Source organism: Archocentrus centrarchus, chromosome 3 (assembly GCF_007364275.1).
Source record: "Archocentrus centrarchus isolate MPI-CPG fArcCen1 chromosome 3, fArcCen1, whole genome shotgun sequence".
Lineage (NCBI taxonomy): Eukaryota > Metazoa > Chordata > Actinopteri > Cichliformes > Cichlidae > Archocentrus > Archocentrus centrarchus.
Window position 1 is genome coordinate 20,971,509 of NC_044348.1, and position 26,168 is coordinate 20,997,676.

Sequence of the window (26,168 nt, forward strand, 5' to 3'; positions counted from 1 at the left end):
GTCTGAATGCAGAGCTGCACTACAGTTTTTCTTTGTTCGGCCTTGCAGTCTGGTTTTTTTTTTTTGTTTTTTGTTTTTTTGCCTGTCAGGAATATTTGCTGTCTTTCTGAATACTGTACAAGTAGGGTTTCTTTGGTTTACTTTAAGAACTATCAAAGTTCATGAGGAGAAACACTTAAAAGCCAAAACACTCTGCCCCGTCTTATCTACTGCATGTTTTATCTTCACACAATGTCTGATCATGCCATTGTGTGTGTGTGTGTGTGTGTGTGTGTGTGTGTGTGTGTGTGTGTGTGTGTGTGTGTGTGCGTGTGTGTGTGCGTGTGTGTATGATAATGTGTGTGTGTATATATATATACACTAAACACAGATATATAGCTAAAAATTAATCATGAATAAAGCTGATTTATACTGAACTACTTTTTTTGCTCTTTTTTTGGAGATGTGTCCGCGAACACCTCAAAGTATATAGCTGCTCTCCTGGGTACAAATATACCAGGGTGTATACGAATAGAGTTGATAGTGATTCAAACACTAGGTAATTTAAATGAGAAGTAACTAAAAGTTATGAATGGGATGATTGGGACCATAGGAATATAAAGCTCAAAAAAATAAAATCACTTGTGTTTTCTTTGTGGGTAGTCGGAGACATTTTATAGACTGCAGTTGTGATGAATTCTGCCTACAAGCCAGCTGATAACTCCTTAAAACGTAGCTAATTACTTCACTTTGTCTCGTGAACTGTAGTAGAAGTCAGGATAGGGAATGGTTGGGACCATGTATTTTGTTGTTTTTGGATATGGAAGCTTTTTACACCACTGAAAGCTTTTTGTTCTTTGCTCTTTGCTCGGGTTTTTAAAAAAAAAAAATACAGATTTTGGGTTATTATCTCAAAGTTTCAGTTTATTAAATCAAAATTTCTGCTTATGTATGGTAAAAAAAAGACCTTTTGCAAGCCACTATATATATATATATATATATATATATGACACACACACACACACACAGTGGCTCGCAAAAGTATTCATACTCCTTGAACTTTTCCATATTTTGTCACATTACAACCATGTGAAAGACCAACACAAAGTGGTATACAGTTGTAAAGTGGAAAGAAAATTCTACATGATCCAAAACACTTTTTACAAATAAAAAACTGGAAAGTGTGGCGTGCAAAAGTATTGAGCCCCCCTCAGTCAATACTTTGTGGAACCACCTTTTGCTGCAATTACAGCTGCAAGTCTTTTAGGGTATGTCTCCACCAGCTTTGCACATCTAATTATCTGGATTGTAAGAAGAAGCAATCAGCCATTTGCTTCATCAAAATACTCTTTTTTTCCGTCCACGTTTCGCACAATATAAAAATAGGAAATTATTTTACATAAACTTTATTATTAGACATTCACAGAAAGAGATGGACAAACTTCATCCGACTTTTTGTACATTTATACCTGCAGTATGACACCACTTTAACGGACCTAAATAATAATAAATTTAAAAAAAGCAATAAACGTTATTACGTTTTTGATTAATTTCGGTTTATTTTTTACTAACTTGAAATTTTGCATTTGTATCCATGGCAACATCGTGTTAAGATAAAGCAGCGCAGAGTACAGAGACACAAAAACCAGGACTTTCTTTTAGATAGAGAGGCAAACCTCTTCCATACATATACGATCTTCGGGTTCAGTTACGGAGGAGTCCTGCAGTTTGCCTGTGTATAATTTCGTGTCTCTCGACAACGGTTATTGAATCTTGAATAAAAGCCCTTTTTTGTAGCTCAATTTCAGTCAGGCGTATATGTGGGCACCTATAAAACGGCTGGTCCTGCAGCACGTTGTGTTACAAGCAGTTTAGGAAGAGAAGTGCGTTGATCGTCCTCTGCCAGTTTATAATCCACATATTTACACCTGCTGGACTGTATGGAGTGAGCCCGTCACACCTTTTGTGTAGTCTACAGGGGTTGCTCTCCTTGAGGGTCTAACCCACAGCCGCCATGTCGATGAACCGTTGCGCTTGTTTTATTTCACGGCTTCAGCGCCACTTTAACTCCCGAACTCATCGTGTCACCGCCGGCATCTGTCATGTGTCTTCTGGGTCTGGTTTGTTACACGGACAGCACCGGCCTGGTTCCGTGGTCTGCATCAGAGATGTTTCGTCTAACAGCTCCTCTCCGAAATCTCCGGACACCTCGCTGTTTGTCCCCGTCTCCCTGAAGGCAGACCCCTCGGCAGACGGCGGCGTCGGAATGGAACTCACCCAGCCGCTGGATAAAAGTGAGTAAACGAAACCTACGCTGAGTGTTAGTGGAACTACTCTGAACTTCAGGGAATGATGTGATGGATAACACACCACTGATGTTGATTTCAGATTTTGTGAATAAAATAGTATTACGGAGTGTGCAGCTGGTGCTGTTACGTGTGAATTATTATATAGGTGGGGTGAATTTTTCAGAGTGCTGTAACAGCTGCGTGTGTCTGCTGTGTGTGTGTCTGTGATTCAGATGAGCTTCTGAAGCTTCTGAATCGGTTTTACAAAAGGAGGGAAATGCAGAAGCTGGCAGCAGACCAGGGCCTGGACGGTGAGAAAATCAACTATTTATCTGTTTGTCATTATAACTGTGTCATAATAACCCAGGCATGGGGGCTGATTCAAAGAAATCATTAAAAGTCCGCAATTACCATTGCATTCATGCCCAAAATACCCCAATTTTAACTGTGCTCTACTGACAAAATCAGTAGAGCACAGCTTCAGTTGCTGCCTCTAAAAATGTAGCCGAGGTTAGCATGAAGCTGCTGCTCATCAGTCAGAAATCTGAGCAGAAATCTAAGACTAGACGTCTTTCCTTTGCATGTTTTCTCTGTCTGCACATGCAGCTCGTCTGTTCCACCAGGCCTTCATCAGCTTCAGGAAGTATATCCTGGAGATGACATCACTCCCCGCCGACCTGCACATCATCCTCAACGACATCTGTTGCGGAGCAGGTTCCTCACTTCATATAGTAACTGTTATTTAATTGAAGCATTTTGTTCAGTAACCGTTATATAAAGGAATATATTTCTGTATGATTTTCTTCAGGTCATATAGATGACATCTATCCATACTTCATGCGTCACGCCAAGCAGATCTTTCCCATGCTGGACTGCATGGATGACCTGAGAAAGATCTCAGACCTCAGAGTCCCGGCCAACTGGTGTGTATTACAGAGTTCGAGCACACACATCGCGTTTAACTCTCTGGCTTCCACTACAGTGCTATAGCCTGCATGTGCGTTTGTGTGTTCACCAGGTACCCTGAAGCTCGTGCCATCCAGAGGAAGGTAATTTTCCACGCTGGGCCCACTAACAGTGGTAAAACCTACCATGCCATCCAGCGCTACCTGGCTGCTAAGTCTGGAGTGTACTGTGGCCCTCTGAAACTGTTGGCCCACGAGATCTTTGAGAAGAGCAATGATGCTGTAAGTGTGCTTCTCTGAATACAGTGCTGGTACTTCCAGGAGTTCATATGTATGGAATAAATCATGCAAAAATGATTTTAGAAGGAATTCTGCAAAATCTCAGTTGCCTAGATTTCCAAGCAGACTGTTAATGCAGAATACATACAATCATCTTGTCTTATTTTATGTCTTTACTGACATTAAATGTGTTTTGTCTCTTCATTTGTACTCTCAGGGCGTACCATGTGACCTAGTTACTGGAGAGGAGAGGACCTTTGTAGACCCAGAAGGTCGAGCGTCTGGTCATGTGGCCTGCACCATTGAGATGTGCAGCGTCACCACACCATGTAAGTGCACCTATGATCATGATTTTTTTTTTTTTTGTTTACATGCAGTGTAACTTTTTAAGAGTTGTTCTGATATTCTTTGTCTGATTGAGTTTCTGTGATATAAATAGTCACTCACAGAAAATAGGACAGCTATAAACATTTCTGATCAATACTATAAAGCATATCACTGATAAATGATTGCAGTTATATTGAAATCATCTAGAAAGGATACATTTGCCTTTTTAATTAGAGATGCTCGTGTTAGGCACCATTGGAAATTTTGTGTCTGTTAACTGATTAAAGATAGATAATGATGTTGTTTTTTTGTTTTTTAATGTTTATAGATGAGGTGGCTGTAATTGACGAAATTCAAATGATCAGAGATCCCTCCAGAGGATGGGCGTGGACCAGAGCCCTGCTGGGTTTGTAGAACACAGAAACACGGAACACTCTCCTTTTCCTGCATCCTATGATTAATTTGACCTAAAGCTAAATTATTGAGCATTTTCTAAGCCTTTCTTTTGTTATTGTGTGTATTTGTGCAGGACTCTGTGCAGAGGAGATCCACGTGTGTGGGGAATCTGCAGCCATAGACTTTGTCAGAGAGCTGATGTACACCACTGGAGAGGAAGTGGAGGTGAGACTGTGATATATGTAACATCTGAAAGAAAATATTCTGGATATTTTTAACCTCATCTTTGGCGCTCCCCTCTCTTTCTCTCTGTCTCTCTCTATCTCATCTTAACCTGGTCTCCCTTTCCATCTCTCTGCAGGTCCACAACTACCAACGCTTAACACCTTTCTCAATACTAGATCATGCTGTGGAGTCATTAGACAACCTGAGACCAGGAGACTGTATTGTGTGTTTTAGTAAAAATGACATCTACTCTATAAGCAGGCAGATTGAGGCTAGAGGGCAAGAATGTGCTGTAATTTATGGGAGCCTACCTCCAGGTGAGTGGTTGTCAGGAGAAGGTCTATTTGTCACATGAATACTTACACTCACCAGTCACTTCTTTAAGTACGCCTTTCTAATTCTGGGTTGGACTACTCTCTGTCTTCAGAATTACCTCAGTTCTTCATGGAATAGATTCAACAAGGTCCTGGAAGCATTCCTCAGAGATTTTGGTTCATATTAACATGATAGCATCACACAGTTGTGATTGAACTTTTGTCACATGGTGCCTTTTGTCCTGCTGGAAGCAGCCATCAGAAGATTGGTACACTGTGGTCTTAAAGGGGTGGACATGTTCAGCAGCAATATTCAAATGGTGCTCATTTGTTACTAAGGACCCCAAAGTTGATGTTTTGTGTGTTCAGAGATGCTCTTCTGCATACCTTGGTTGTCCTGTCAGCTCAAAGAAGTCTGGCCATCCTCTTCTGACATCAACAAGACAGTTTCACTCAGAGGACTGCTGGATATTTTCTTTTTTTTTTCAAACCATTCTGTGTAAACCCTAGAGATGGTTGTGTGGGAAAATCCTAGAAAGATCAACAGGTTCTGAAATACTCAGATCAGCTAATCTGGCACCAGCAAACATGCCACAGTCAAAGTGGCTTAAATCACCTTCTTCTTTCTGATGCTCAGTTTGAACTTCAGCTGGTTGTCTTGACCATGTGTATGTGCCTCATTAATGGATTAGTGCCTTGTGATGGCAACAGTTCATTAATGAGCAGCTGAAGACGTATATCTAATGAAGTGGCCAGTGAATGGATTTCTTTGTGTTGAGTTGACCCGTTAATCAGTTTTTAGAAGCAAAAACAGTTAAATCTTTGATTTACAGGCACCAAGCTGTCCCAAGCCAAGAAGTTTAATGACCCCGATGACCCCTGCAAAATTCTGGTTGCTACAGATGCTATAGGCATGGGCCTTAACCTGTAAGTGCATACTTTATGAACTAATATTAGAGCCATATCAAGTAGCTTTTCTTTTCTTAGCTATTCTTTATTTCACATATGTAATGAGGTCTGAACTATTGTTTGCTGGGAGATTCAGCGCGTAGCACTAGAATACATCAAGTTCTAATATCTTTCAATGGTTCCAGCTGTAGCTACAGTGACAAATTACAATCATTAGTGTGGGTATATTGAATCCACTTAGCTCACATCAGTGTACTTGCCTTTCTGTTCTTCCTCCCCACTCCCTCTCCAGGAGTATAAAACGCATCATCTTCAACAGTCTGGTGAAGCCTAATGTTAATGAGAAAGGGGAGAAACAGATGGAGACCATCAGCACTTCTCAGGCTCTGCAGATTGCTGGTCGTGCTGGGAGGTCAGCCTCATTTCTATGTCTGATACACGCCCTTTGAGTTTCTGTCGGCTGATGTGTTAAACTCATCTTCTGCAGGTTTTCCTCCAAGTTTAAAGAGGGAGAAGTTACAACCATGTACAGAGATGACCTGCCTGTCCTCAAGGAAATACTCAGCCACTCTGTCGATCCTATAGAGGTGGTCATTTGACACGCAGACACAAAACCGAGGTTCAGCATTTCTTCAATAACACATACCAATGATTTTTCAAATTTTATTCTTTGTCTCAGACTGCAGGACTCCATCCAACTGCAGAGCAGATAGAGATGTTTGCTTATCATCTGCCTGATGCAACGCTGTCCAACCTTCTTGTGAGTAGAGCTGTGCATGCAGTGATCCATGCACAGTGCGAGAACTGAAACATTCATTCGTGACCTTCAAACAGCAGCATTTAAAATACATTTTTATAAAAGGGGAAAAAATGTCTTCCAGCCACATTTCAGGGTCTTCATCAGTTTACTGAGTTTGTAAGTGGTAAATTATTGGTAGTGTGTTAAAACAATACCTGAGCAATCTTTAGAGATGCTGCTTGAAACAGTTGGTGGAATTTCACTGGAGCATCAGTTTGGGGTATTTCTCAGGAGCTGCATTTGTTCATTTGAGAAGGTTTGTGCAGCTTCCTGAAGGTTTCTCTATTTGTCTGTGTAGATTCTCAGTTATCCAGGTCATAGTAGTCTCTGGAGCTTGAAAAAGGCGACTGGACTTCTTTTTGTTTCTTGAAGACGTTTCACCTCTCATCCGAAAGGCTTCTTCAGTTCTCAACCAAATGGTGGAGAGACCCAGGTATTTAAACCCCTGTGGGCGTAGTCCCCTGGAGGTGGTTATGACCCTCTATTGATCATGTGCTTGAACACATGTGCCCAGGTGTGAAGGGGGCGTGGGTCATATTTAATCAGTGGTTTCAGTTGAAACCAACTTAGGACTCCGCTCCATTGTTTCCTGTGGCCTATTGAGGTCACTGGAACAAAGGTGTGAATGGGGGTTGAGACGTCTGGGAAGGGAGCTCAGGACAGCACTGTAAGCCATTGTAGCCAACCTTTACATGGAGGAAGTGGAAAGTAAAGCTCTTGGTTCTTTCAAAGGGATGGCACCTAGCCACTGGTACAGATATGTAGATGACACCTGGGTCAAAATCAAAACCCAAGAAGTAGAAGCCTTCACTCGTCACATTAACTCAGTGGATAAATACATACGTTTTACCAGGGAGGACACCAGAGATAACAAGTTACCATTCCTGGACTGTGCGGTGCTTATCGAGGAAGATGGAAGCCTCAACATTGAAGTTTACCGGAAGCCCACACACACAGACCAGTATCTCCTCTTTGACTCCCACCACCCTCTGGAACACAAACTTGGGGTGATCAGGACCCTACAACACCGTGCGGAAAGTGTTCCCTCTAAGGCAGAAGGGAAGTATAAGGAACACACACACATTAAGAAAGCCCTCAAAACATGCGGTTACCCCAACTGGGCCTTCATCAAATCAGCTAAGATGCACAGGAATGAAGGCCAAACACAAACTACAGAGAATGGGAAGGACAAGAGGAACAACATTGTCATCCCATATGTGTCGGGCTTGTCAGAGAAACTCAGAAGAATTTTCTCCAAGCATGACATCTCAGTATACTTCAAACCAAGTCACACCCTAAGACAAAAACTGGTTCATCCCAAGGACAAACCCGCCAAACACAAGATCAGCGATGTAGTGTATGCTGTTCAGTGCAGTGAAGAGTGCTCGGACCTCTACATTGGTGAAACCAAACAGCCTCTTCACAAACGAATGGCACAACATAGAACATCTACAATTTCCTGTTATAGCTGAAGTAACATTTGAATATGTGTTTCTGTGTAGGCTTGTTAAGACTAAAAGCCAAGCTATGTCATTACTTTTCATGAAGAAGTTACAAAGTTTTCTTTTTAAAGTGGAGTTGCAGCATGCATGCTTTAATAATGAAGCTAAACAATCATCATAGAAATGCTTTAAAGGTGTGAGTAGGTACATCAAAGAAAACACAAGATGTTGTGTATTTCAGTTTTGTTTCTTTTTGTGCTTTATTGTTGGACATTTTAAATATTGCAACAGAAGGGAGAGTTGCACATTAACTGGTCATAACTGGAAATTAAAAATGCTGACTGAAAAATCCTGACAGGCCCTTGTTGTTATAGCCATATGTCACAAATAAAAGAAACCTAAAATCAGCTTGTTAATTGTAGCCTGATCTTCTCATCCAGCCAAAGTCTGTAATTGGTCTCATTCTCTCCTCTTCTTTCCTTCTCAGGACATATTTGTCAGCCTCTCTCAGGTGGATGGGTTGTATTTTGTCTGCAACATCGACGACTTTAAGTTTTTGGCCGACATGATTCAGCATATACCGCTTAACCTGAGGTCACGCTACGTCTTCTGCACTGCTCCCATCAACAAAAAACAGCCCTTTGTTTGCACCTCTTTCCTTAAGGTTAGTGAGTGGATGAATGAGAAGGCTGCTTGAGAGTTGAGGTAAATGGTGGAAGGACAGAAGTGAGCAGTAGAGGGTGCTGATGGGGAAAGTAAAAATGATTAAATAAGGGTAACAGCAGAATTTTATTGGTGAAGGAAAGACTTTGAAAAATGAGACACACTTTTGATTTTTACATTTAATTCTTTTAGTAGAGATTTATTTTCAGTTTGACACTGAATGGTTTCTGTTCAGAAAATTCATCCATTGAGAGCGTCATAAAAACCGTCCTGTATGCTCTCATGATTTGCCCTTTGTGGTCATATCACACTGATAAAATGACTAGATAAAACAGATAAAATTGCCATGAATGAGCAACCTTTGAGATTCTGGATTAAGTTCTGCATATTCCTATTGTTCATGGCTGCAAAGGGTTGTTACAGTATAAATACAAACCAGAGCATTTCATTTGTTTAGAGCAGTAATGATCCACTTATAGGGAGTAAATTGGCGTATGTAAGCTATTTGTGATTAGGTGTAAATATTGATGGGAAATTAATGTTTGTTAAGCTTTGATTGCTATCACGTCTGGTCTTGTTCATCTGCACCGTTGATGTTTGAATCTTGCTTCTTTTCCAGTTTGCCCGTCAGTTCAGTCGAGACGAACCGCTGACGTTTGACTGGGTCTGTCGCCACGTCGGTTGGCCTCTGGCTCCACCCAAAAACATAAAAGACCTGGTTCACCTGGAAGCTGTTCATGACGTGTTGGATCTCTACCTCTGGTTGAGGTAACTTTATATTTCCACCTTTCTGGCAGGTTGTCTTTTGTTTTATACCTTTTTTTTTTTTTTTTTTTTTTTTTTTTTTTAATTAAATCATCGTGATTTTGGTTGTATGAACTCTTCTTTATTCACATTGATTTTTGTTGTTGATATCTGCTTCCCTCTATAGCTACCGTTTTATGGACATGTTTCCAGATACGGCCTCAATCCGAGAAATCCAGCGGGAACTTGACGATACCATCCAGCAGGGTGTCCGAAATATCACCCGGCTCATCAGAGCCTCTGACCCAACAATCACTGACACACTACAGACACAAAGCAACAGGCATGGCTGGACAGGTAGCAATAGTGGGACTGGAAGCAGAAGTCAAAGGGGACAGAGAGCCTCAGAACAGATGATGGACAGCTCTCTGACCAGTCGTCTGGTGAGAGACGGGCTGTTGACACCAGATTTGCTCCAGCAGCTGCAGAGGGAGTGGTCTAAAGGTCAGAAGCATGACAACAGCAGTCAGAGGGCACTCAGTGCAGAGCATCACAATAACAATAAAGGGAAAAGAAGAAAAAAGAAGAAATGAAGGACCTGTTTGTTTCGCTCCAATGGAGAACAAAAACTGATATTAGCCTCGGAAAGGGTCTGGTGGTTTGTTGAACCTGAGTTTTACGCAGTTATTCCAAATAAGCTTTAAAAATAAAAAAAACACCTACATGACAGCAGTGCTGTAATTATGGATGGAGATTTCTAACATAATCGCTCATTTAAGGTTCTCACATTATTCCCTGTGCTACTCTCACTATATGTTTACTTCTAATCAACAAATGGGCAAATCAACTAAAGCTGGAAGATGTTTATAGTTCCAGCTACTGTGAGCCGCTCTGTCCATGAAGGATTATTTGAAGCAGTCACATCACCTGCCAACAAACCTAACTGACTTCTCCTTAAAGAAATGGGCGCATTGTGATGGATCAGTGGGAGAAATGTCCTCTCTGAGAAACCAGTAACTGTCAAACATCATGAGTGTCAAACGTGCTGTTTGACTGCATGCTTTTACCTTCAGTTCAGACAGTGCACTCTAATATGTTGTTCCTATGAGCGTTTCATCATAGACGAGAAGATAACAAATTGAACTGGGTGGCAAGCCTGTTGTCATTATAGAGATTCCTTATTTTTTCTCTTGTTTGTATGTTTAAAATGATGACATGTTAATAAAAACAATATTTTAAATGTCTTGATGTTCATAGTGTATTAAGTGGATCATGCAAGGGAGATAAAAGATGCATCATTAATTTGTCTTATGAGGTGAAAGTATATCACTTACTGTGCATCATAGAGCAAAAATAATCGATGCCTTTGTTTCTGTTACCTTTGATCAGTAACTTTGGCATGAATTTCAAATATTTTAGAGACTCTTAAAATCTTTAGCCCAGAGTTTAGGGATGTCAACTGAACTGCTGTGACTGAAAAGACTGAGGAAGCCCGTGTTGGGCAGATTAAAGAAAATGATTGTAGAAAGGGGTTTGGCTTGCTGTTAATCATTGAATTAGTGCAGAGGTTGTTGTTTGCTCAGTGGACTCGGAAAGTGACAATGAGAACACAAACATAAAAAATAGTACCTAGCAGAGGGGAAAGTATCTGGAAAAGCCCTTTTTTCATTATTTCACTGAGGCGTATGCTCCTGTTATACTGACAGTAACACGGACTACCTGGAAGAGTTTTTGTGCTGTTTTTTTTTTTTTTTTTAATCAATCAAGATGTTGGCTGTTCATCTTGTTTCCTTCTTTTTCTCCAAACTTCAGGAGGACCCTACGAAGAAGGTGAGTGCCACTTTGCACGCAAGTCAAACACTAAAGGTTGACTTAATATGTTGAATATTTGAAAAATTACATATAATTATTATGCCCTGGTAATGATGGAGTTTGAAGCTCCCCAATTATTTAAAGCCTTGTTAATTATGAATGTGCAAACTGCTAATACACTGGGATTATGGCCTTGTTTTGGCTTCTGATTGTAAATTACATTTTATATGCAACTCAGGCCACATTCACCATTAAAGACGTATCTGCTTTCATTGACTCTCCACATCCAAACATCTGCTTTCATTGATCTCATTCAGTGAATGCTAAACATTTACTGAACAGCCCAGAGGAGACTTCTGATTTGTTTCATGATTTACTTTTTAGGCAATTAAGTGATGAAAATGACCAACCTCTGATAATTAAGGATTTGCAGACATGAACATTACTAAGTCAAAGAGAAAAGTCAGTACAGTAATAAAACCAATCAAGGTGAAATGTGAGATCATTAGTCACTGCATAACTGCGTAACATTTATTGCTATCTGAGCAATCATTAACATCTTTCATTGGCAGTGTCACTGCTCCTCTTATTGGATCATCACACATTCTCACAGGGACAAAGTATCAACACTCGCTGCACTACACACACTCACGCTTAAACTCCTCAGGGCGTTGTCCCACGAGCACATGCTCCACAGTGACAATTCAGCTGAGAATACAGTCTACGGGGTGCGGCTGATGATCTTTAGCTTTATATATATATATATATATATATATATATATATATATATATATATATATATATATATATATATATATATATATATATATATATATATATACATTAAATTATAATTTTCACTGAGTTTCAAATTCACATTAATACACCCCTAATTTGAAACATATGTAAAAAGAAAAACAGATAAAAAAAAACATCCAACATGACTAAACTTATTTTCACTCATATTTCATTTTTTTTTCTCTTCTGTTTGAGAAGCCTTTCTCATACAGCTGCTGTGTTTGTCTGCTGATCAGATACTCAGACTGATGCTGTCGGATGTACATTTGTAATATTATGAAACTTTGATGAGGCATAATCTGTCTTGAACTATATATTATTCTCTATTTGACTCGTTTTTGTTAGAGCCCAGTCGGTGGAAATACAGCTGTGCAGCTCACTTCATTTTGCTGTCTGTATTCGGTGTCTTCCTTTTTCAGGTCGACAGGTTTCTGCATGCAATGCGTCTACATGATGACCAGTTAGTTGACATCTCAGCTCGTTTCCAGGCAGAAATGAAGAAGGGGCTCTCAGCTGAGAGCTCAGCCGCCGCAGCAGTAAAAATGCTGCCGACACATGTCCGCTCCACTCCTGATGGCTCAGGTTACTCATCTTAATTTTTTATTGGTTTATTGCATTAAAGCTGCTGAGTAGATCCTGAAAAAAAAAAGACTGCCATAGTTAAGAAGAAAAATCAAGGGATTAAAAATCCTCCTCCTCTTTCACCCACTCCTCAGAGAAGGGGCAATTTCTGGCACTGGATCTTGGAGGCTCCAAATTTAAGGTGCTCCAAGTTAAAGTGAGAGAGGGCATGGGAATTAGGAAGGGAGGTGTGGAGATGGAGGAGAAGGTCTACCCCATATCAAAGGAGCTGCTCAATGGGAGAGCACCAGAGGTAAAAATAAAACAATTACAAGTGATAGAATTCAGCAACAGAGAAAACAAGGTTTGAACTTCTCCCTCTTCACTGTCTCTGTCCCTTTGCCTGTAGTTATTTGACCATGTGTCAGAGTCTCTGAAGGACTTTCTTCATGTAAAGAACATCATTTTGGAGAAGAAACATCCTCTGGCATTCACTTTTTCTTTTCCCTGTGAACAGACCCGCTTGGATAAGGTATGACTCTCCATATCCAAACATCTGGTTTTCATGAGCCGAACCTGCAGTCTGTTATACTCTGCATGCTGACATCTGTCTGTCTTTTTAGATTTAGACCCCATAATCCTTCGAACCACTTATTTCCTCTCTGTAGGGATTATTGTTGAGCTGGAGTAAGAACTGCCGGGCTCGGGGCCTTCAGGGGAAAGATGTGGTCCAGGCTCTCAGAGATGCTATTGATAGAACTGGGGTAGGTTGCCAGTGTTTGCTACCATTTTTTTTTTTACCCATGAACTATTAGCAGAAACTGAGATATGAGGAGAAATATAGGTTAAAATGAAGTGAAAAATAAAGAGGTGAACGATGCAATCAGCTCTTTAACCATGTGACTAACCAATACACATTATATAAACTGAACTGTATAACCCGACGTATCACTCTGCAGGGCATGGACATAGAAGTGTTAGCTATGGTTAATGATACTGTGGCAACAATGATGACCTGTGGTTTTGATGACCAGTACTGTGAAGTAGGAGTCATCATTGGTAAGTACATTCACATAATTCATTGAATAATTCATAGAAACTAGCGTTTTGTGTAATTATGACATGTATACAAGTAGTTTCATGCTAAACTTCTTTTATAGATTCATTTAAATATCCGTGAATTCCCGTAAGGGTAAAGTTATCCAGATTTCAATAAAACAAAGCAAAAATTTCACCTTAAATCCAGAGACAAATTTGAAACCAAATATCTGTATTAGAAATTAGGTTTTATTCTTGTTTCTTATTTCTATTTGATCTGCCCCTTTGGAGGGGTCGAACCTCTTAACACTGATGTACAATTATCTAACAATATCATAGATAACTATGTATTAATTATTGGAACTAAAGAAGTAGTTCAATTTCTTCTATTTTCTTCTTCCCTTTTCTTACACTACTAGTGTTTCATTTGACAACTGATGCTGCAAATCTACTCCCAACTTTGTGTTGTAATTTCTGGAAAATATCTTTTTAAATATTTTAGATCAATGTTTATTTATGCTGTTATGTACACAGGCTGAAACACCTGACAATATACTGGAAGAGAAGGCTCACTTACCCTTAGTCATCTTGCGACCTCTAGTGGTTAACTATGTTTGTGCACATGTATGAGGCAGTTTTTTGTGCGCATATTGTGTTTTGCAGCAGTTTTTGAGTGTAGACATCTAGAACAAAAGAAAGAACATTAAAGTAACCTTTTTCCTGTTATAATGTTAATATAGTACGTTTATGTATCCTGTGTGTTTGTGTACTTATAGGCACAGGCACCAATGCATGTTACATGGAGGAGCTGCGTCATGTTGACCTGGTGGAGGGAGATGAGGGCAGGATGTGTGTGAACACTGAGTGGGGAGGCTTTGGGGACGATGGGGCCCTGAATGATTTCATAACAGAGTTTGACCAGGATGTTGATGCAGCCTCTATCAATCCTGGAAAACAAATGTGAGGAAAGCAGCTTGGTCTTTGTTTCTTATGATATAACATCATGTGGCACAGCTTGAGTCTTTATATTTGCTAATAAACAGGAAATAGGTGCAGAGAGTTTGCACAATTCCAACAAGCCTGAAATTCAGTATTTGCTATAACCACCTTCAACCAGTCTTCAACACAGCCTGAACTCTCTTAGGCAACTTTCTTGGAATTTTTTAAAGTAGTCTTCAGGAATAGTTCTCCAGGCTTCCTGATATTCAAAGCTTTTCCTTGGATGTTGGCTGCCTTTTGTTTCCTTCTCTGACTAGATGATCCCACAATAATTTTGAGGTCCAGGCTGTATGGAGGCCGGTCCATGACTGATAGTGTTGCACTGTGTGTTTTTCTATCCGTGTATGCTTTTACTGCACTGCCAGTGTGTTTGGGATCATTTTCTGCTTTTCTGTGTTCATAATTACATCTTCCATTTTGACAAGATCCCCAGCACCACTGGCTGAAATTCAGCCAAAAACTACGATGGAGCCTCCACCACATTTTATAGATGGCTGTAGATATTCACTGTTTTTGTGGGTTTTGCTAAATTTTTCCCTATGTATTAAGGACATGACTTTCAGATGCTGTTCATCAGCTGTAGACAGTCTTTCAGGCCTGCCACTTCTACCTTTGGCTTCCACTGGTCCAGTTTCCTCAGTTTTTTAAGGACACACTGCAAACCATGCCAAGTTTTTAGCTCTTTGGGATTCACCTTGTTAGTGTAAAATTAGTATTTTATGCCTGGAAAACTGTTATCTTTGGTATTTCTCACAGATTACACTAAAGAAATGGGAACAAATTGTGTTTGTTTGTTTGTTTTGACAAACTGCTAATAACAAAGTGCCTAAAGATACAATTTAAAACTGGTTCTTTGCTAAGTTGTCTGTTATTTGTAGACACAACATTGGCTCATTCTTGAGTTAGGTGTCTTTTTAATACTTGAATGATTCATAGGTCAGTGTTAAATGGCTTAAACAAACAAACAAACCAATAAAAATGGTCAGGTATGAGTACTGGACTGAAAATGAGTGAAAAATCAACCAGTGTGTCCAAAGAAAAACTCTGAAAGGCCTTCAGAAAGCCTGGAGAATTATTGTTCAAGACCACTTTAAAAATTAAAAGAAAATCTATCTCCTTAGAAGCAAAATATAAAGAAATGAGGGGTGGCTCAAGAGTTGTGCACAGTACTGTCCAACTTCATATCAACAGTTTGGTGTCTATATTGCAGCTTTGAGAAGATGGTCAGCGGGCTGTATCTGGGTGAGTTAGTGAGGCTGGTTGTATTAAAGATGGCTAAACGGGGACTGCTGTTTGATGGGTGTGTGTCTGATGCTCTGAGAACCAAAGGGAAGATAACCACAGCACATGTGGCAGCTATGGAGGAGTAAGTTACTGTTATCTCTCTGAGTCACTGGTGTCTATCTATCAACAGCACAATGCTATAAATGTTCATCTATTTCAGGTACAAAACTGGTCTGAAGAACACCAGAGACATTCTCGTGGAGCTTGGTTTGAACCCATCAGAAGATGACTGCATTGCTGTTCAACACGTCAGCACCATCGTGTCCTTCAGGTCCTCCAATCTGGTGGCTGCAGGACTGGCTGCCATCTTAACCCGAATCAAGCAAAACCGCCATTTGAGAACACTGAGGATCACTGTGGGTGTGGATGGCACTGTGTACAAGACACATCCACAGTAAGTCATTGTGGACATAATCACCCAAACTCACATTTACTACTGCTGCACATTAATAAGCCATTTTTGGAAAAAACAAATAAAAACAAATGACAGATGAATGTAATTTGTTGCATCGGTCCATTAGAGTTCATGAGCCAGTACTATCAATAGTACTCCTTCTTTTCTAACTATGACTACTGTCTGCTTTGAAAAAATTTCAGACATTTTTTTAAAAATCCAAAATAAGTAAAAGTTTGAACCAAAATCATTTGAACTTCACAGACAAAGATCCTTGCATATAAAATAGGGTTGGGAAACAAGTCAAAACTTTTCCACAGGCTACTGTTAGTCCAACAATGGCAGCTGCTAAATGAAGCAGAGGAAGGTGCCTTGCAGCCTTTAAATGAACAAAGACATAAACAGTTATCAGGGTGCACAACCCATACGGTAAGGTGGTGTTGATTAAAAAAAAAAAAAATCAATATGCACCTCTTTATGCAGGTGCCCCCTCGCTGTTCCAAGCCCCTCCCACCAGGTGAGCTGTGTATGGGCACATGCTTTTTATATGCATAAGTAAATTAATGCTGATTTAGATTCAAATCCTGCTCATCTGTGAGGCTCATCTGTTTAACTCACTGCACCACAACATCCTTAATATACTAGTGGAGGTCCTCCACTTCAGACAACTTGAATTACAATATAGTGAAATGCCATTATGAGGTAGTTTAATCAAAAAAAACAAAAACCCCTTAAAAGCTTGTCTTCCCCATTTTAAATCAGCATGCCACAATGTCTTAAACTTTCTTGGCGGTGATGCTGTTGCTACTTCTATTTCAGGTATCCTAAACGTCTCCATAAAGTGGTGCGTCGGTTGCTTCCTGAGTGCCAGGTTAGATTCGTCCTCTCAGACAGCGGCAGCAGCAAAGGGGCTGCCTTGGTAACAGCAGTTGCCCAACGCTTGGCATCACGGAAACAACAGGTTAGGTTGCTGCAAGTTGTTTGTGTGTGTGTGTGTGTGTGTGTGTGTGTGTGTGTGTGTGTGTGTGTGTGTGTGTGTGTGTGTGTGTCTGTCTTCAGAGGCAAAAAAAAAAAAAAAAAAGGCTTGAAAATCTGACATACAGTACGACTGGTATTCCAGGTGGATGACACTCTGGCTCCCTTCAGACTGAATCAAGAGCAGCTCCAGTTGGTCAAGGCCAGGATGAGAGTGGGGCTGGAGGCAGGGCTGAAGAGTAAAGGGCCCTCTGCAGTCAAGATGCTGCCCTCTTATGTTTACCATACACCTGATGGCACAGGTCACAGACATTCTTAAACCTCCTTAATTAAGGCCGAACAGCAGCTACACAATTAACAAATTCAATGTCACCTCTAGTTTTCACAAAGAAGTAACTTCTTTGTAAAAAAAAAAACTTTTTTAAAGCTTGCTTTTCAAATATAAAAACATCATAATTATCCTTTTTTTTCATGCAGAGCGTGGAAAATATCTTGCTTTGGATCTGGGAGGAACCAACTTCAGAGCTATGCTTGTGAAATTCAAGAAAGGTCTGCAGAATAACACACGGCTTTACCATAAAATCTACACCATACCACTGGAGATAATGCAGGGGACTGGAGAAGAGGTGAGAATCATGCATATACTGTCAGCACAGAAAGTATAAAACTCAGTGGAATGATTAAGTGATGAAATTAATCATAAGAAGTTGTACACTGCTGGCAGTGTTGTCTAAATGAGGTAGGGTCAAATTAATCTTCAAAATCAAAATTGCACACTTTTGTTTTTTCTCTCTCTGTTTGTCTCCAGCTGTTTGATCATTTAGCGCAGTATGTGAGCGACTTCCTGGACTACATGGGGATTAAGAAAGCACATCTTCCAGCAGGTTTCACCTTCTCTTTCCCCTGTGAGCAGACAGCGATTGATACGGTACGTCAGAATAGTTTGTCACAGTCACAGAAAACGTGGCTGCACTATTTGAATCAAATTAGACTAAATAAGAAATAATATGCTCTGCGATGGATTGATAAAAGTAATCCTTATTAGACAGTAAGCAAACACTTTCATTAGGGAATTAAAAACACCTTACACCTGTTCTAATTAGAAACGTCATATAGTGCTGATAAAAATATACAATATTTAGACAGTATTGCTCATTAGGAGAAAAAAAAAGTAGCTTAACAGTGTCTACAAACTTCATTGGTTCACATAGTTGATTCCCTTCTAGGCTGGATGTTGTTCTGTGGAGTGTAGTACGTAGTAGCTTGTTTTTTTTAAAGCACTAAGTGTCACACATTGTAGAAGGAACCTGAGATCACTCACTGGTTTTGGAAGTCTGCATTTTGAAGCCTCAAGGTTTTGGCCACCAACATGTTAGTATTTTGGAGCTGTTAACACTAGCTAGGTTGGTCAGGAAGCTCCTTCTATAACCTGCATGGGGAAACATATAAATGCTAATTAATAATCTGATAGAAGACCAGAATTGAAAACTGAAGCGCAAACTTGTCAGACAAGCTCATGTCATCCAGGAAGACATATTATTTGTCAGATAGATGAAGGAGGATAGCAGACATCACGCAATCCACCCGTCTCCCCAATTTGTATCGACAATCTCATTAATTTTCATTCAGCTCCCAAGACTCTCAGAGCTACTGGCAAAGATCTTTTTTTTTTTTTTTAATGTAGTTTCGTGTGTGTGTGTGTATACATAGGTATATATACTCTGTACAGCACTTTGATCAGTGAAAGCTGTATTTAAATGTGTTTTATAGATACCTTTTTACTTACTTACAATAGTTTCATTAGAAATGCTCCAAAAGAGACCAACAACACAAAGATAGTTGAGACTGGTTTCATGAATCCAATAAGTGGAGGGAAGGCTTAGCAGACAATGCGTAGCCTGCCAATTAAAGTGCCTACAACTATAAGTTATAAAAAAAAAAAAAATAATAATAATAATCCACCCTCCCTTTACATCCCACTGGAGTTGTTCTGACATGCAAAACTATCTTTAAAGGTTGTACTAGGCTGTATACATGCTTTTTAATGCTGTAAATTTGGACATTTTAATGGGGATTGGCTCTTTTTGGAACCAGCCTCAGGTGGCCATTAGAAGAACTGCAGTTTTTGGCACTTCTTTTTTTGCTTATTTTTTTTCAGCCCTGCAGGGTACCACTTGATGAAGACATATCATGTCACTATCAAAACCCAGCAGGCTAATATTGGGTTAGGAAAGGTGCTAGGACACCATTAGCCGAGGATTAGACTGTCTTACAATGTAATTTACAGACCTGTTCTGTAAAAGAAATACATAATCAGACTCTCAAACTTTTATTTTGTAGATTTTTGTAATCTTTTTCAACCTTTCTATGTTCTGTAGGGCATCCTGGTGAGCTGGACCAAAGGCTTCAAGGCCACAGACTGTGAAGGACATGATGTTGTTAACATGCTGAGGGAGGCAATTAAAAGACGTAACGTGAGTCAGTAAAAACTGAGTAGAGACTGATGGTGGTGATCAGGTTTTAAACAGATAATGTGAAAAAAATAAATGTTTCTCCTTAAACAATTAAATCAGTTAAATGCATGCAGGCTTATAGGGACACTTCCTGCAGTAATTTGTGTGCGTGTCTGTGCACAGGAGTATGATTTGGACATAGTAGCATTAGTCAATGACACAGTTGGGACAATGATGAGCTGCGCCTATGAAGACCCTCAGTGTGAAGTTGGACTGATTGCTGGTATGTGACCTTAGGAGTGAAGGAATGTTTTTTTAAATGCTAAGAACAGTATTTTAACATTTAATGTAATACAGAAATACAGAAATAAGCTATACAAGTCTGTTTCACAGGAACTGGGTCAAATGTTTGTTACATGGAGGAACTTAAGAACATTGAGAAGATTGGTCAAAAGAAAGGAAAAACGCAAGAAGACAAAGGGCCACAAGATGCAGTGGAAGATAAGGTGGAGGAACTTGCTTGCTGTGTGTCAGTGAGCTATAAATGCATTTTCATATGTTAAAACATAATTGAACTCTTTGTGCGCGTGTGTGTTTGTTTTGCTCTCAGCAGGATGATGGAATGAAAGGAGATAAGAAGGAGGGAGATGTTGAGATGTCAAAGATGTGTATAAACACAGAGTGGGGGGGCCTCGGTGATGATGGATCTCTGGATGATATCATCACACCTTTTGATGTTGAGGTGGACCAAAACTCAGTAAATCCTGGAAAACAAAGGTTAGATACACTGTGTAAATATGATGACACCTGCTTGGTCAACACACATGCAGTAACGTGCTTGATGACTGATATACTGTTTTCTGATATACTGTTATAGGTATGTGTCTCACACTCTTATTAAGCTGTCTGATAACCTGCAGCAAGTTGGAGTGGTCGCACAACATTTTACAGGTTTTTGTTTGTGCGTTTAGGTTCGAAAAGCTCACCAGTGGGATGTATTTAGGTGAAATTGTCCGACAGGTATTACTGGATTTAACAAGGGGAGGTTTGCTGTTCAGAGGACGCGTCACTGAAACCTTAAAAACACCTGGAATTTTCCAAACTAAATATCTGTCACAAATAGAGAGGTAGGACAACACATGTGTATGATTTAAAGTATTCATATATTTAACTTAAATCTGCATTTGCTCCTATGTTAATGTGTGGCTGTATTTTGCCTTTATGTGTGTAACTATGTTGTTTCCCTCCAGTGACCGCTTGGCTCTACTGCAAGTCAGATCTATTCTCCAGCAGCTGGGGCTCGACAGCACCTGTGACGACAGCATCATTGTCAAAGAGGTACGAGACAGAAAAACAACATTTCACACGGATCAGACCTCATCACTTTTAACCACATCAGGAACCTCTAACAAACTACACCGCAAATTCAGTGTTTTTCTCTTTACAGGTATAGAAATCAAATTAAGCCACTCTCTATGTATTTTGACCTGGACCATTAGGCTTACTTTGGCAGATATTTTGATGTAGTGCAAACAATGCAGAGGTGTAACCAGTAATAACGGGCTGTTTTGCAGGGTTTTGCAAAGTGCAACCTTGTGGCCAAAGGTGGCTCTGAACTTCATGTTGTACTGTGATGTAGCACCTTAGATAGAAACAAAGGGAGCGTTTCTCTTTGGTTTTACCTTGACTGAAAGTGTTGACATTTTTCTTGTGTGGTTCTTAATTATACAGTATGTAGAGTGGCTTAAATTGACAGTCAGTCACCAAAATTATGGGAACTCCTGTTTTAAGGTCTGTCATTAAGCCATGCTGGTGAGCCAACATGCACAACAGAAAGACTAGACAAACTCTGAGTACACTAACATGAAATGAATTACTGTTGTTGGTTACACCTTTGCTTGTTAGCATGAAAAAGTCTAATTTCAGGGAGAAACTGGAGGACTGTGACGATCAGACTTTTGAACCTTGACAACAACTATTGAAGCTAAGCATTGTACATGGAAGGTAGTATAATTATATCCCTACTTCTGGTCTCAATCCAATAGTAGTAGAGAAAGGATAGAATCATTTTATTTTATTTTTGAGCTATGTCTATTGAAGTTTCTCACTTTTTGCCATGCACACATGGCTCAAGATTTGTTTGCCACATTGAACATGATACAACCACCAGTTGCTAGAGAAAAGTATGTATTCCCCAGTGAGTTAGCAGTGGTTCCTGGAGGTTACTGGCTCTTACTGGGTGAAACTGGTCGCAGTGAATATACTCCACCAAAAGCCTCTTGGTGATTGTGTTGGTCACTAAGAGAATGCCATAGTTGCCTGTAGTTTTTCATGTTTGTCTGAAAAGACTCGCCAACTATTAGCTGAGCAGTATTTAAAGTTCAAACAACAACAACTGGAAATGGAGAAGGTTTGCAGAGACGTCTGTCACATCCATGCAAACTACAGGTGACCACAACAATATGCTAGTGACCAAACTGACCATCACTAGACCTGTGTGACTGGGGCTTTAGCAATCAGCGACTGGCCTCAACCTCCAGCATTCACTTGCAACTGGTCGGGTAATATACATTTTTCCTCATGACAGGTGGTTGCCAGATGGTCACATATCAGTCTCTAGGCCTGTGTAACTGGGGACGTATTCATTTGATCGTACATTGTCACCATGATTGTCATGTCCAAAATGGCAGACAAGTTAATGTCACATGGTTGGTGGTCACAAGTCTGCAAAACCTCAATAGCAGTCAGGAGTACCGGTACAGTAGAGGATCCAGGACAGATTTGTTTAATTAGATTTAAAAGAGTTTCCTGGACTTGACTGGATGGGGCCTGAACAGTTCTAAGCAGAACTCAAATAAAATAATTGATAAACTGTCGAAATTATTTGCAAACAGGAATGACAAACAAAGCTGTTGGCTAAACATGAAAGATGAGCTGCTGAAAAATACTAGATAGCTGTTAAATATAGTGGACTAATAGTTGTAACACTAAACCAACATAATCAGTGGATAAGTAGTTTTACTAACCATAAAAGCAGTCCAGATATCCAGTTTAAAATAAGTTTAAATGAGCAAACAATAGGTGGTGTTTTTGGAGGGGACCTTCAGTCCATCTGGCTTTAGTGTAAAAGTTTGTTTCTGCCACTGAATTTATTTATTTTTTGCCATCCATAAGTCAAAAATTTAGGTTAATATTTTGAAATTTTGACTTAATAACTGAAAATAAATTTCAGGATACATAATTCAAAATTTCGAGATACCTATCTTGAAAATTCTAGGAAAATTTCAGGATACCTAACTTGAAATTTCAAGTTTGAGATACTCAACTCAAAATTTCAAGATATCTAACTCAAAATTTTGAGTTAAATTGTGAGATACCTAACTTGAAATTTTTACTCACAGACAGCAATTTTTTTTTTTTTAAATTCAGTGGCAGAAACAAGCTTCCATACTTTTGGGATCCACCAGATTAAGTTTGGGAACTGGTCCATAGAAACACGTCTGCTTCAACCTTATCTAGAGGTTGTGTAAGATTTTTTTTTCTATTATTCGAGTGGTGCATTGTCTGGCTCAGAAAACTGTGGCTCCACCAGACTGGTAACTGTTGCAATAATGATAAAGGTTTCCATTGTTGTTTAGGTATGTGGGGTGGTATCACGTCGAGCAGCTGAACTGTGTGGCGCAGGAATGGCGGCCGTGGTCGATAAGATCAGAGAGAACCGAGGACTGGACCATCTGAACATCACTGTAGGGGTAGACGGTGCCCTCTACAAACTGCATCCACAGTGAGTTCATTTATTTGAAATTTAATTTAATTTTTGGTGCAGTGATATGTTGGGTGTGTGTCGGGTGTGTGATTTACTTTAATTTGAACCTTTATTTTAATAATTCTTCCAATAGACTGATAAAAGTTGAACACTTCCTGTTGTTTCTAGTTTTTCCGGAGTCCTTCAAGAGACAACCAGAGCTTTGGCTCCCCAGTGTAATGTGACCTTCTTGCCATCAGAGGAAGGCAGTGGGAAAGGTGCCGCCCTCATTACTGCTGTAGCCAGACAGAAGCAGAACTGTTAACTTCACATGTCTGAAAAAGAAATAATGTCCAAAGATATGTTTGTTTGTTTGTTTTTCTACTGTTTTCATTCAGTTGCACTGCTGTTTTATAATATCCTGTGTTGGTCTGAACCTCAGCCTGTGTGGATGGAAGATGGGAGCATTGTTGTCAGTGATTAAATTCCTGTTTATAATAAATTTTTAAAGAACTGGAATTGGTTTAATGGATTTATATTTATATTAAGGGTAAATGTTTTGTGCTTACTCATTGGGCTTTCAGGAACTTTTATACAATAAATGCTTCTCAACAGTTTTTCTTGTGCCAGCCAACACACTGAGTTTGCACCAGCTTGATTAACTTAATCTGACAGTTTGATCCAGGACATTTTCTTCTATTATCTTTACTGCTCACAATAAAATGAAAATAAATAAATATTTGTAACTTGATAAGCCCTTCTATGTTGGTCTAAGGTTAGCTGTGTTTGCAATAAATGGACATTCTCAGTTCAAGTGAAATGTAAACCTGGCATAAAAGACACCCCCTCTGTGGTGTAATATATGCTTCAAACCAAAGCTCTCTACTTTCCAGTCATTACCAAGTTAGCTGTGGGGAAACCATGGCAGTTACAGCTGCGTGGTCACATGCCAGTGTTTGCAATGCACTGATTAAACTCTGGGTGTCCAACACCAATGCTGAATACTTGGTTTTGATAAATGCAAAAAAAAAATAAATAAATATTGCAAAATAATATCGCTAAACCTACTCAAAGTTGGCCCTTCACACGAGACAGTGGTGGAAACTGTGTAATTCATTAGAATTAAAATGTATTAATATGATGCCAATTCACAACAGTTGCCAATTTATTTTGTTAGATAAAGACCCTAAAATGTTAGAGATAAACCCCAAACAATCTGATGATCCTCTATGAACTTGGTGTGCTTGGTGAAAGTAGGAAGGAAGAACATCCTTTTAAAAGGAAGAAACCTCGAGCAGCACCAGGCTTGCAGAAGGGCAGCCATCTGCTGTGACCAGCTTTGTGTTGAGGGGGAAAGAGAAGAGAAAAAGGAGAAGCATAGAGAGACAACAACAAAAACCAAGCTGTATGAGAGAAAAGAAAAAACATTATATTTAAAGACATGGGGAGTGGAGAAGAAATGCTCTGTCCCAAAGCGTCCTGAGCCTATAGCAGCAAAACTAAGGGATGATTCAGGGCCACCTGATCCAGCTCTAACTTCCATATAAGCTTTCAAAAATAAAAGTGTCAAACTTAATCTTTAAATTAGAGAGTATATATGTTTCCAGAATCCAAACTGGGAGCTGATTCTAAAGAAGAAGGGTCTGATAGCTGAAGGCTCTTCCTCCCATTCTACTTTTAGAAACTCTGCGAACTACAAATAAGCCAGCAGTCTGAGAGCAAAGTGCTCTAGTTTGATAATATGGCACTATGAGGTCTTGTCAGTACTCTCGCTGCAGTGTTTTGGATTAACTGGAGGCTGTTAAATGAGCTTTTACAACAGTCTGATAATGTGTTACATTTGTCCAGCTCCAGCCCAGAAGTCACAAATGTGTGATGTTTTTCAGCATCACTCTAAGACAGGATGTTTCTAATTTTAGCAGTATTTATCAGATGAAAGAATGCAGGCATACATATTTGTTTATCATGTGCACTGAAGGACATACAGTGGCTTGCAAAAGTATTCATACCCCTTGAACTTTTCTATATTTTGTCACATTACAACCACAAACTGGAATTTATGGAATTTCAGAGTGTACCTACACTTTTTCTGTTGTAGGATATTAAATATTTTCTACACAGACTTACATTATATAAATCATCTGGTTCAAAGAGTTGAAAATTGTGCAAATTAAAGTAGTTAGACAAAGACTGTTATACAATACAATAGATGCAGAGTGTCTCTAGATGTTTAAATAAAAGAGAGGAACAAAATTATCAGATTTATACAACTACAAGTTCTTATCTGTCTTACACATCCATCTGTCTATTAAAACAAAACAGTTAAACTATAGGCATGTCTTAAAGATCTATATTCTACTTCTAAATTTGTCACTGCCATTTCTGATCAAGAAACAGTGGCTTGCAAAACTATTTGTACCCCTTGAACTTTTCCATATTTTGTCACATTACAACCACAAACATAAATATATTTCACTAGAATTTAATGTGAAAGACCAACACAAAGTGGTATACAATTGTGAAGTGGAAAGAAAATTTACAAATAAAAAACTGAAAAGTGTGGTGTGCAAAAGTATTGATGGTTCCACAATACTTTGTGGAACCACCTTTTGCTGCAATTCCAGCTGCAAGTCTTTTAGGGTGTGTCTCCACCAGCTTTGCACATCTAGTGACTGAAATTTTTGCCCATTCTAGTATTTATGTTTAAGGTTTTTCTCCAGGAAGTGAATGCAAGGCATGGATAAACTGTGTGTGTGTGTGTGTGTGTGTGTGTGTGTGTGTGTGTGTGTGTGTGTGTGTGTGTGTGTGTGTGTGTGTGTGTGTGTGTGTGTGTGTGTGA

At 39.5% G+C, this 26,168-nt stretch overlaps 1 protein-coding gene across 8 annotated transcripts; it reads left to right on the forward strand.

Annotated features, from left to right (window-relative positions):
- The first annotated feature begins 1,821 nt into the window (after positions 1–1,821).
- Positions 1,822–23,660, forward strand: hkdc1 (hexokinase domain containing 1). Of its 8 annotated transcripts, XM_030720122.1 has the most exons (37): positions 1,822–2,273; positions 2,501–2,578; positions 2,874–2,981; positions 3,076–3,190; positions 3,286–3,454; positions 3,669–3,780; positions 4,107–4,184; positions 4,308–4,399; positions 4,536–4,716; positions 5,547–5,640; positions 5,915–6,034; positions 6,110–6,209; positions 6,302–6,382; positions 8,351–8,527; positions 9,146–9,294; positions 9,458–9,713; positions 9,783–9,803; positions 12,300–12,462; positions 12,597–12,754; positions 12,851–12,973; positions 13,110–13,205; positions 13,401–13,500; positions 14,256–14,439; positions 15,689–15,844; positions 15,923–16,156; positions 16,976–17,117; positions 17,277–17,433; positions 17,609–17,757; positions 17,940–18,059; positions 19,510–19,605; positions 19,768–19,867; positions 19,978–20,031; positions 20,232–20,361; positions 20,556–20,711; positions 20,835–20,922; positions 23,223–23,368; positions 23,519–23,660. In XM_030720122.1, exons 1-37 carry the CDS (start codon positions 1,994–1,996, stop codon positions 23,652–23,654), a joined length of 4,899 nt encoding a protein of 1,632 aa, XP_030575982.1. In that variant the 5' UTR covers positions 1,822–1,993; the 3' UTR covers positions 23,655–23,660. The 8 variants fall into 8 exon arrangements, with proteins under 8 accessions (XP_030575982.1, XP_030575991.1, XP_030576000.1 ...); XM_030720131.1 differs by lacking the exons at positions 1,822–2,273; positions 2,501–2,578; positions 2,874–2,981; ... (12 more) ...; positions 9,458–9,713; positions 9,783–9,803 and adding an exon at positions 11,038–11,100 and having other exon boundaries at positions 19,978–20,090; positions 20,195–20,361; XM_030720140.1 differs by lacking the exons at positions 1,822–2,273; positions 2,501–2,578; positions 2,874–2,981; ... (12 more) ...; positions 9,458–9,713; positions 9,783–9,803 and adding an exon at positions 11,038–11,100 and having other exon boundaries at positions 19,978–20,090; positions 20,198–20,361.
- Positions 23,661–26,168: the final 2,508 nt, after the last annotated feature.

Excerpts from the sequence above, each read along its gene's own strand:
- hkdc1 (XM_030720122.1), top strand. The coding sequence starts at position 1,994 with ATGTCGATGAACCGTTGCGCTTGTTTTATTTCACGGCTTCAGCGCCAC. Across the intron at positions 15,845-15,922 it reads CATGTGGCAGCTATGGAGGA|GTACAAAACTGGTCTGAAGA; the intron begins GTAAGTTACTGT and ends CATCTATTTCAG. Across the intron at positions 17,434-17,608 it reads CCATACACCTGATGGCACAG|AGCGTGGAAAATATCTTGCT; the intron begins GTCACAGACATT and ends TTTTTCATGCAG.